This window comes from Falco biarmicus, chromosome 4 (genome assembly GCF_023638135.1).
Source record: "Falco biarmicus isolate bFalBia1 chromosome 4, bFalBia1.pri, whole genome shotgun sequence".
NCBI classification, from domain to species: domain Eukaryota; kingdom Metazoa; phylum Chordata; class Aves; order Falconiformes; family Falconidae; genus Falco; species Falco biarmicus.
This window is the reverse complement of record NC_079291.1, coordinates 18,518,710-18,530,801: the sequence shown is the minus strand read 5'-3', so window position 1 is coordinate 18,530,801 and position 12,092 is coordinate 18,518,710. Positions and strand designations below refer to the sequence as shown.

The 12,092-nt window shown below is 43.8% G+C and overlaps 1 protein-coding gene across 1 annotated transcript in view; it reads right to left on the bottom strand.

Annotated features, from left to right (window-relative positions):
• MATCAP2 (microtubule associated tyrosine carboxypeptidase 2) overlaps positions 1-1,103 on the bottom strand; it is a 30,453-nt gene extending 29,350 nt beyond the window's left edge. Inside the window, exon 1 of the mRNA XM_056337146.1 lies at positions 811-1,103. Coding sequence (XP_056193121.1) covers positions 811-835 — 25 coding nt within the window. The 5' untranslated portion in view covers positions 836-1,103. The remainder of the gene's footprint in view (positions 1-810) is intronic.
• Between the last annotated feature and the right edge of the window lie 10,989 nt (positions 1,104-12,092).

Below are 12,092 nucleotides of genomic sequence, written 5' to 3'. Positions count from 1 at the left end.
AGAGCACTTGTAAGAAATCTTAATAATGATTGTAACAGTATTGTGTGAGGGGACGCTAAGCCATCTCTCCACCAGATCTCTTCTACATAGATTTCCCTGTAGTAACAGTGGCTTGAAGCAGCTGAAATAATGACACATGAAAAGACGTCAAATTTAAACAAGGTAAACATCGGCGTGAAAAAACTGTTTTGCAGCAGCTGTATTGTAGGTTTTCCTACATACCACATACAGGCAGCACTGGGGAGGGCAGTTCTGTGTGGTAACCAACACTTTTCCATATTACCCTTATACAGCCGTAATACAGGTCTTTATACACATGCATGACAAAGGCTTGTTAACTTCCCAGAAAACACGGCCAAGAGGCGAGCCAAAGAGCCAGAGACACCAGATATAATTAGGAAGAGTTTTATTAGCGTTCTCAGCCGCATCTGCGGCCCCTCGCCCCACCGACGGCGGGCGGGTGTCGCCCCCTCGCCGCGCAGGGGCCGGGCCCGGCCACCGGCGGAGCTGCGGTCGCCTCCCTGCCGGGCAGGTAGGGACGAGGCGCCGTCCCTCGTCCCCGCGGCGCCGTACGCTCACGGGAGCCCCGTGGCGCCGCCCCGGGCGTCGCTTTCCCCGCGGGGGAGCCGGTGCCAGCGGGCCGCTGCCTCAGCGGGCCGGGGGCGCCTGAGGGGCCGCGCGAAAGCGGCCCCACCTTGCCCCCTCCCGCCGCCCCAAGCCCCTCGCCAAGCCGGCGACGCCCCAGCCGCCCCCGAGGCGCAGCCGGTGCCCGGTCCCGCCTCAGGCCGCGTCCCCGGGGGCGGTACTCACCGGTGACACGGATGGACTCCAGCATCGTGCTCCGCCGGGCAGTCGCCGCCGCTCTTGCCCCGCCGGCTTCCCCCTGCGCGGCGGGCCCGGCCGGGGCGGGCCGCAGGCTCCCGCCTCCTGGGCGGGGAGCCCCGGGAGGAGGCGGGGAGAAGGGCAGCGAGCGGCGCCGGAGGCGGCGAGGGCCGTGCCGGGGCCCCGACGCCTCACGGCAGCCCGCCTGGCCCCGCCGCGCGGAGGCTGAGGGAGCCCCGGCCCGGCGCCCGCCCGGGCCCCGCAGACCACAAGTCCCGGCGGGCCGCGGGCCGCCCGGCGCTGGCGTGGCCGGGGCGGGGGCCGCGCTGCATCCCGGGGGCTGTAGTGCAGGGGCGGGCGGCGGGGCGGGCGCCCAGCTGCCCCCGCAGGCACCGCCGGGAGCACCGCGGCGGCGCGGCCGGGCCCGGCCTCAGGCGCCGGCGGGGTGGCAGGAGCCTGGGGGGTGTCGCTTGCGCTGAATCCATGGGTCACTGCCAGCTGTCACCTTTGGCGTGACTGGTAACAGCGGGGTGATCGCTGCTCATCTGCTGGGCCTGAGGCAGGCGGAGGAAGGGCTGCAGGGGCCAGGGGTGCTCAGCAGGGGCCGGGGGCCGCAGGGGCCAGGGGTGCTCAGCAGGGACTGTTTCTCCCCGGGAGGGCACAAGGAGCTGTTGTCTCATGCTAAAGAGAACGGAGGAACTGGATCAGAGGCAACAGTTGGGGGCAGTAACTCATTTTAGTAATCAACAAGGTTACCGTACGCTGCTAATCAACAGAATTTAAAGCAGAAGATAGACTTTATATTGCACCTTCTGCTCTTGTTGTGCAACCTCTTGCTTTGCTTGTGAAACCTTCCGCTCCTTGAAATCTAACCTGCATCTTTTAGAATGCCTGTTGAACAGCAAATAGAAACAAGTTATTCTACCTTAGCAATTACAGTTGTGTAATCATTTAACGTAGGTATAGTGTAGGAAGATTTTGTACTCTTCATGCAGACTTAAGGGCATCACTGAAGCCAGATTGCACAAGAACAGATTTGAGTGTGTTAATGCCTTGATTCTTCTAAATGGTAAATACTTAATGGAGAAAGCAATTGAATTGCAAGTGACTCAACAGTGCAATAGTGCTCAACGTACATTATGTGAATGTAGTGATATGCCAGGGAGAGGAGAGCTGGGAAGTTGTGCACTGCTTTGGTTGAATAGCTTAAATGTCTGCCACCTTCCCTCCTATCAATAAATTCATACCTGCGATGCACTGTACACAGACTCCCTCCATAACATTGTCCTGTAAGGTATAAGACCTAGCTGTACCATGACTTTGCAGGGATGGAAATTCCACCAGATCACAGATTGTCGGTACTTCTGAGAACCTCTTTCTGAGTCCTACCTGGAAAAGTTTACTGAACTTCATGAATCCTTGTAGACACCTGTACGTATGCAATCATGCGACTAGGCGGATGTAGATGAGATAGTTCTGTCTGCTTTCATGTCACTCTTCACAGGCAATATTTTTTTTTAAAAAAAAAAAGCTTAAAGAACATATTTTCATTTTATTTACTACTGCCTCACACAGAGTCAAAGACAGGCATTCTTAAAGACTAGCTATGAAAAGACTGAAGTGTCATTTTTCTCAGTTTGCTAATGAAGAGCTAGTGCTGAAACACACTTCTACCTAGCTGACAGATTTGATATCTCTTTTAACTTGAATTCTTTGAGGAACAGAGAAGATACGTGCTCTGCCAACATTGTCTAAGTTTAACCAAAAATATCCTTTAAAGGACTTTGCAAACGGTGTAGTTTCTGGAACCCTCAGGCTTGTCTCCAAATCTCAAATTGCAGGAACTGAATAAACACTTCTAAATTTAGAGAGACAAAGCTATCACTAATGGGTTACTGTTTGCTTGTGATACATGGCAATTACAAAAAAATCTCAAAACCAGAACAGCAAATCAGTTCAAATGCTGCAAATAATCAGCACAGCAGATGAAGGAACAATAGAGGGCTGCTGCAATGTAAAGTCAATGTACCATTTTACCATAACTCCCCAGTGGTTTTGCTGTCTAGACCATAAATTCTCCTGTAACAAGGTGGTACTTTAAATATGCTTGGAAGCCAGAGGAATTAAATGGGTAACTCCAGCTTTTGATGTGTATTCTACACATCTATCCCCTCTCCTTGCTCACTCCAGTGGATGCCTTCTCTCCATGTTTCTAATCTGCCTGCTTCTTCCTGGTGTCTGTAAGTCCTTTTTCGCCAAGCGCTTGGGCATTTGGTCGCCATTGAAACTGCTGCCTCTGCTTTTTGTTTTCTTTTCCTAATAGTCTTTTTCCTTTGGAGGATGGCTTGAAGGTTTTGTTAGATCATGCTAGTGCCTGGCTCTAGCAAGAGGATGCCAAAGGCAGTAGCAGAAGGCGCAGAGGAGGGATGCTAAAAGGCCACCTGCCCTTGTTTTCTGCTTTGGCTCTGAGCAAGATTTGTCACATTTGTTGATTAAAAGCATAACATGGAAAGCTCAGTGAAGAAAGACATTACTAAGTATCTCAATATGACAAGAATGCTGTATATATGTTTAATGTACCTCTAGCAGTTCTGACCTTAAAAGCATTTTAGCTTGCAAGTCTGTCCAGACAGACAGTGGGAAAAAGTCAAGCTACTCTGTCATGAAAAAAATCCTGGAAGCTATTGGTGCAACTGGCACGGATCCTATTGTAGCAAGGTGAGAGGACATGGGGACAAATGGTAAGGTTTAGATGAGCCACATGGTGGAATGCAGCTTAAATAATACAGTTCCACAATGCAAATAGGTCTGTATCTTGGTATCACGTATCCATTGTTAGGAGACAGAATTAAAGCTGACATGCATCTTGTCTTTCAGCTTCAACATAACACTACTTCCAGAGACAATTTCAGATTTACCTGGTCATGTCTTCAGAGATGATCTCATATTCACCTCGTTAAAAATACTGCAATATCTTGCATGCAGAAGAATATAGGAATATTAGCATTAATAAGGTCTTCCACATGTACAGTCTGGAAGAGCAGTGATACATTTTATTCATCTCTACATCTGTCGCAAGCTAACACTGCAAAATACACACACACACACACATATAAATATATATGTGTATATCTGCATTTGGATTTTAAATATGCATATACATATATATACACACACTTTTTTTAACATTGGTTTTATTTGGTTCCTCCCCCATATTCACACAAACATCTTTCTTCCGCTTCTCTGTGCTGACAAGAAAGAATCCTTGAGGAACTGGGAAAGCTGAGAATGAGAGTCCTTAACTAACTCTGCATAATTTGGCACGGCCTCAGGGCTATCACAGGGCAAGGTTAGCCTCCTGTCCCCGACTTAATGACTCATAGCTAGCTGAGTATCTTCTGACCATACAATTTCATTGACTATGTGACTCCAACTGACCGTCCTTCCAGACCTATTTTTTCTAGGGGCTCCTTCAGAAATGTCTGACATTGCCGTCTGATTCCAGCTGGGCCCCACGTTTCTAGTACACAGAAAAGGCAGCACATGCTTGTGGGAGCTGCTTACTCATAGTCTTGCTCAATGGGACTGCTATTTTAAGATGCCTTGAAGAGCACAACTTGATACAGCTCCAGTATTCAAATTGATTTATCCACTGAATTTGTTCCTGCTTTATGTTAAGGAGGCTCAATACCATAAACCCTGACCAACACAGGGAAACAAAATGCAGGCAAAAGTTGCAGTACAGTTCAGAGAAGTCAAAGCAGTATAAGATCCTCATGATGTGAACCTACAAACGTATCTGACATCCATTATCACATGGGGAAAAAAATCAGAGAGGTCTATTGTACACTTACAAATGCCCTTATACCTACCAAGATAAAAGAGGCTGCATTTCTATGGCAAAGAACTGCTTTATATAAATACATTAGTCTCAGTAAAGCATACACCTGCTCACAGTATGAACTGATGGACTGATACACCCCTCTTGACCTGTCTAACAGTCTGCACAGTTCTGCAGCAGTGTCTTGTCGCTACAGGGGTCCCTCTGGGAATGGCAGGGTGTTGCTTTCGGCAGTGGCAGGCAGGACTGGCAGGCAGCCATCCTGCAGGAACTGCAAACACCTGCAGATGAGTCACAGGTACCCTGCTGTGGCAACACAAATAGCAGGTAAGGCTAACAACAGTCTGCCCCCAAATAATGAGATATTTTTAAATGTTCGTATTTTGCCTTTGGGCCTTTTGAAGTCTGCCTCCTTTCGAACTGTTTTGCGGTGCTAGGGTAATTCCAATTGAAAGCAAATGTTGTCATAGCAATGCATCACCCTTTTTGGCTGGTCAGGCAGGGGCTTCACTTGTTTCTTAACCAACCTGAGAAAACTACGATGTTCCTCTTCCTATTGCCATTCATTTCCTTATCCCTTCCTCTTCCACACCGCCTACCTGATCCCCTATTTTTTGTTGGTCCAGGCTGTACAGCAGACTTAGAAAATGAAAAGGGGATATCTAAAAAACACAAACCACTGCCTTAGCAGCTTTTTACAAGCTGCAACTTGTGCAGTAATAGGTCTGACTGCATGGTGCTTTGGAGAAGGAGCCCTCACCTGCATGCGTGGGCTAGCGCTCTCCTAGAGCTGGTGTGCCAGGGCTGGGAGCAGGGGACCCTTCGCAGTTGACCTCAGTAGGCAAAAGTCCCAGCAGCTGGGGAAAAAGCAGTAACCTGCTTCTTCATCAGAGCATTTAATTTCATGGACATCTAGATCCTCTCACTTAGGACAGGATCTGTAGAGCAGAAGGGGCTTTGCCTGGCCTGGAGATGGTGGTCTTCTATCAAGTCCTGTTTTCAAGGAAAAGCACTGGACCTAATGGGAGGCAGAACCCCAGGTGTAAGCCTCCTCTCTTTTCCAAGTATGTGCCTGGCACTGCTACCTAGCTTTACCTTGCAGGTTCCTGCATAGTTTGTGGGGTTAGATGGAACTATAAAACAGCTGGGACTACTTTATTTACTCCATAGTGAATAAACCCTATCAAATAGTACCAGTGACAAATTCAGCTGATGGAAGTAGTGTTCAAGCTTGGAAGAAGCATAAGCCAAGACAAAGTTCTTTTCAGACTTTATTCTCCTCCATCTCATGCATGGTTTTAGATATTCCCTGGGTATCCGGGTACCAGTTTATCATAGAGTCCCAGAGTTGGAGCTCCAGAGCCTCTGAGTGGGAGGCAGTGCACAGCACACCTGGTCTTTCCTCCCTACAGATCCACTGAGTTCAGAAGACATTTTGGGATGAGACATAGAAGACAAGCTGCCCATACCAAGCCACTTGCAAACTGTTGTCAGGGAGCAGCAGCTCTCTTCACGGCTCAAGACCTCCACCATCTCATTGTACACTTTGATTCCAGGCAGCCAAAGCCCCTGGAGATGTGGAGAGACATGTTCGGGGCTCTGACAATCCTCACCACCACTGGAATGACAAGGGAAAAATTATTTACAATAACCTCTTGGCCATTTCTATTCCCTTTGCCTTCTTTCATGCTTTATTGCAAGGTGAGGCAACCCTCCATTGTATTCCACCCAGACATTCAGTGACACTGTACTTGTACTATAGACTGCTACTTTATGTTCTACTGCATCAGATGTTTCTGTCCCTCTCATTAACAGTGAGTCATGATCTTATTTTCCTATTCCTTTAGTTAATCGATTTTCCATGTCATAACAGTTTTTAAGCAAAAGCAGACTGAAAGATTAGGGATATTTACTTGTGTCTCAGTGTAGTTATATATGTAGTTTCTACTGAAGCTGAGATGACTGTATTACCAGTGTCCCTCATGGGTATGTGTGTGGAAAAGATCATCACCGTTACATTTTAATTGCATTTGTTCAAATGTCAGTAGAAATTCTCTCTCTAAACCCAGCTGCTTCTTATTTCAGATGTGCTTTTTTTTTTTTTTTTTTTTTCCCCACAAATACTGAAAGATTTCCAAAGGAAAACACTAAGCAGTCTAAAATCCTATCTACGTAACACCCTCTGGTGTAGACATGCTCATACTGCAGAAAATATTTCATGTTACTGTATAGATTTCTTTCAGAGGAATGAAAAGTAATGTGGAAAAAAATTAATATCCTGAACTCATGTAAAAAACATTTCATATTCTTAGGTCTTTCCTTGTTTAGTAAAGCTATTAGGCTATGCTTAACGTGGAGCACCTACTTCAGTTTTAAAAACTTTAACGTAAATTTGTAGGTAACATTCTTGGCCTTCCTTTGCATCATTTATGACTTATTTTGTGTGTCCTATAGTTTTTATTTATTTAAAATATAAGAATAAGATGGCAAGAATGAGGTCAGAAAATTATCACCTGTTGAGCTTACAGCATACTGAGTCTTGAAAAAAAGAAACTAGTGCTGATCGAAAACATTTTTGATGAAGTGGTTTTTTTGACAAGAATCTCCTAATTTCTCCATCTTTCAGAAAATTAATTATTTTTATTACAAATAATGTTTATTTATTGATTAAATAAATAAAATTAATATTTTTTTTCAAGAATATAAAATGTGATAGAATTTCGCTGGTGAAATTGCTGATGTGTGTGTTTGCATTATGCTGCAGAGTTGCAAGAAGTCTCAGGTACCATAAATTAACATCATGGTCTAAAATAACGTAATGGCACTTAAGTACTCTCAGGCCCTTTCTATGTCAGAATTTCTATGTCAGCAAATAGTACAGCTGTACGTATACATAAAGAAAGAAAAGCAGGTGTTTTATAACTGAGACACAAAAGAAGGAATTCCCTTTCTCTTGTGTAAATCAGTCAGGAGATCTAAATGAAAGGTCCTGAGAAACTTAGAAACTTTCCGTGATTTAGTGATACAAATGCAATATTATACTAGAGAAAACTGTGAACACAATAAATCTTTTCAGAGTGCATGACAGGCAAATGTTTCTTAACTCCCACAGCCTTGTAAAAAATGCAGAGCTCGACCATCCAGAGTTTTTTTCTGAAACTGAGTTCACTTGACAGCCATCTCTTATTGTCTATGAAATAAGAGTTTTCTCTCATTCCTTGTTTCACTATTTTTCCATTAGAATGTATTTTCTCTTCTCGCTTTTCCTCCTGATTGCTGTTATCCTCCCTTGTTATTTGCCATTCTCCACTCTTTTTTTTTTATTCTTTCTCCCTGTAATGCTTTTGCTTTTCCCTCCAGCTTCAATTTATGTGATTTTCCCTCAATCACTCCTCATATAAGACAGCTCTAACAGCAGTTAATACTAATCCATCCTTGTCATCACACAGTAATGTAGTGTAGAACAGAAATGATGGTGTGTTTTTCCAACCTTTAATATAAATGGTGTCTTCAGTGAGCCTGCATTTTCTTGAGAACCTCCCATATTTTTAAATGAGAAGTGAGGGAGCAAAAATAATTCATACTGTTTGAAATAAATTCTGTACATTCTGAAAATGTAGTATATTTCCCCCAGCAAATGTTAAAGGATTTCTCCCCCAGCTACACTTACCAAGGCAGAGTAATAAATGCAGCTTTTTAGTACGATAAAGCACAGTCCCAGCTGAAAGTTTAGACTATATTGGCTGTGGGGTCTCACATTCTTTTAGCCTGGTTGAGCTGGTTATCAATTCCCTACTCGGGCTACTAGAAGAGAGACCTGTGGTCTGAGCATTTTTAATTTAAATCCATGTCCCACATTGGGTTACTGACTCACGAAACCTGTCTTATTCCTGACATAAATATATTCTTTTACTGGATAATGTCAGCCTAAGTTGCATCTATGATTATCATAGGAGCTGACAAAAGCAGTATAATCACCTTTGGCTTGGCACAAAGAACAGACCCTAAATGCTGCTCATCAAAACCTGTCCGATTATGTAGTATTTGCAATAGAAAACATAGTTTAATCCAACTGCTGTGTTTTTCCATACTGTGGACCAGCCCTTCTATTCATTGTTTGGGGGCAAAACTGCCTTTTCCCAAACCAAATCTCTGGCATGCTAGGATACTCAAAAGGATCTGAGGGCATAATTTTCTCTTCAGTTCAGAATCACTGAGGAAAGGATGGATATTATATTTCTTACTGCTCTTCTGTAGTGCAGATTCCCTTATAACAAGGGTCCTGGTGTGGGGCTTGTGAAGAGGGGAATTTCTTACAGCCTGGCTCCATCTTAGGCACCCAGACACAGAGAGTCAGACCTGCACCATGCATCCTCCAGGATCCACTGGAGGCAAAAAGGTGGTGGGCTCAGGGAAGGGATGCCAACGTTGGTGGCGCAGTCCTCAAGAAGCTCTGCAAGGGCTGTCTCCTTGCCTCTTCCCCATGGTTAAATCCTTTGCCTGAAGTCACTGGGAAAAATGAATTCTAATGGTACTACGGTCTAGAAATAATGATGTACAACACTGTGTACTAGACTATACATTTGCTTCTCCTCACTATGGCATCCTATGCAATCATACTAACTGTGAAATGAGTAACAGAATCATGGCAGTTCTCCAACTGATTAGCAGAAGAGTGAATATTCTGTTAAAAAATGCACTTTGAAGGTAAATCTAAACTACAAGGAACACTACAACGTACTGCATTATAATGCACTGTATTATTGTGCAATAGATTGAATTTGCTTGCAAGGGCAAGATAGATGAGCATCAACTTTCACTTTTAATTACTTAATTGTGAATAAAAGGAAATTACAAGTTGGAAAATGGTGTTTTTCTCTAAATGACAGGATTACTGAGATTTTTCTGTGAGTCTAAGGAAGTATCTTGCTTATCTTTCCTTTGGAATCAGAATCATGGACTCAGTCTCTCTGCAGAAAGTTTTAGGCAACATTCTCTGAGGATTACAGAATGGAGCTGTACAGCGGACTACATTGGGATCAGCATTTTCGCCTTCAATATTTTACATTTACGATTGTATTGATATTGTAAGGAAGCCAGAGCTACATAAACTTTGGCTAGTGCTCTCCTTATTAGTTAAAAAGTGCTCCATTCTTGTTAAAGTGCTAATGCAAACTTCTATAATGTGCTGAAAATGAAAATACATCCCTGAAAACAGTCAATAGGCTCTAAAAATTTTTGAAGGAATACTTGGGAAAGTAAAAATTTTTCCTTGCCATGTTAAAAGACAAATGACTGGCTTCCATGCCTATGCTGTCAATTCCCATGAAAACTGCAAGCCAGCAAAAGCTGTTCCTCAAGTGCTTTGTATTGTGTTATTTATCGTTACAGAAAGGATTACTTTTCGTTAGCTTACCCCTGGCATGAAGAATTCTTAAACCATATCACGTGGAGTAAGCAGACAGTGAAGGGTGTGATTCATAATTTTTGAATGCAAAAGGCTGGCACGTTATACAATGCTCTTCCACAGGCAGAGCTGGCTCATGGTGCTGCTGGTTTCAACATGGCATTCCTTTCTTTCCCTCTCTTTTTCTTTATGCTTTCAGATTGTGAAACATCAGTTGATTTTTTTTTCCCCATAAATTGAAAATAGTTTTATTAATTTATTAAGAAAAACATAACTCTGGAAATCCAATTGCTGTGGGCTGTACCCCCCACAATTAGACAGACAGTGGATTTTGTAGCCATTTTATAGCACCATTCTTAAAAAAGACTGACTATTTTTTGGCTCTTTGGAGTGCTAAAAGGATAAGATATATTTACTGTCCATTGCTTTTCTTGAAGACAGATAACCCCTTGAGAAGATGAGAAACCAAGTATTCAATTTATTTCTAGCAGGGCCACATAGAGTCTGGATCAAAATGATGAGGAAATTAGTGGCTCTGCAGAGACAAAAAAGGAAAGGACATTTATCATATGCACGTTGCATTGATGCTTTAAGCAGTTATACACACCTAGGAATTTCAATTTCATTTTTCAGAATATACTTTTTAGAAACATTTTTACAAGAAATTTACTCTACAGAAAAAAAGCATTATTATTTCCCTCTTTTTAAATGTTAAATAGCAGATGAGATTATTATGTGCACTAACAGTGCAGCTAACACCATTTTGGTTGGCCCCTAGGCTGAGCATCATGAACTATCCCATGTCATTTGAAAGACGACAGCAATGGATGGAGCCATGTTTGGAAATGCACCAACAATAGCTGAGGCTGCACTGTATAAATGTCATAGATCCACATGTAAAAGCAGAAAGCATGTTTAAATTGCAGTAATTCTGTAATATTTAAAGGGCTCAAATTGTGCATGATTTTTTGTCCTTTGGGATGGCAGGAGAAAGAACAGATTTGATGGTAATTCTTTTTATTTTCTGCCGATGACTTTGAGGTCCATATTGGCTATTTTGTCTTCTGGCATCTGCCCGCATTGATTCTCTACTGCTCCATTAAAGGAATGTTTCCGTTATTTCCCGGTGATAGCTGTACCTAGCTCCTCTTGAAGGAAGCAATGCCTGTGCCTTCTTACCAGTGTACAGGTTGGTTCATGGACTATGAATGAGTGATAAGTCCCATCAGGTTAAGTCCCAGTTTTCAGCCTGGTGTGCCAGCAAGTTCTGACACTGGATCTCGGGCTGCTCCAACCCACAATTATCCGAGAACAGTGCAAGGACATTTGTTGGCCAGGGTGTCCAATCTTGAAGATTTCTTCAGAAAAAAGATTATTTTGTGTTATATCTTTAGATTCTGCTGAATGTTGGTGCTATGCTGTTTGCAAATAAGGCATTGGAAAGATTTGCTCATGGGGGACAATTAGAAGAGTACAATTTGTTTAGCAAGGCAGAGTAGGGGTTGGAAGAAGAAATCACTGCTGCTTATAAATAATCCAAGAGGCGAGAAGCACAGCAGTAGGTAAGAAAGGCATTCACACAATTTGCACACATGCAAAAAGGTATAAAGGGAGGCGATATGTATGGATAAGACTGGAAATTTGACAAGGCCTAGTCATTTGGGCAGTCAGGCCTATAGCAGCCTCATAGGGGGAACAGCAGAGGGAAAACCCAAGCTGTGTTTGCCACCGCATTCAACACAGTTATGGGGTTTTGAGGTGGCACCTGAATCTGAGCACCCCATGGGACTCTGCCAATTCAGCATCCCCAACACCTGCACGTTAAGAACCATCAGTGAAACGGTGAAGGGGACGGCAGGACGAACTGGCAGGTGAGGTTTGGGGAGACCATGGGCTGTAACTCAAGGAGGAACGTCAAAGACGTGAGCTGGAGCTGCGACCTTCACAACAGCACTGAGGTGAGTGCCCTTTCCCTTCAGAAAGTAACACTGAAATCACGTTTTTCTGTCAATGCCGGCTGAA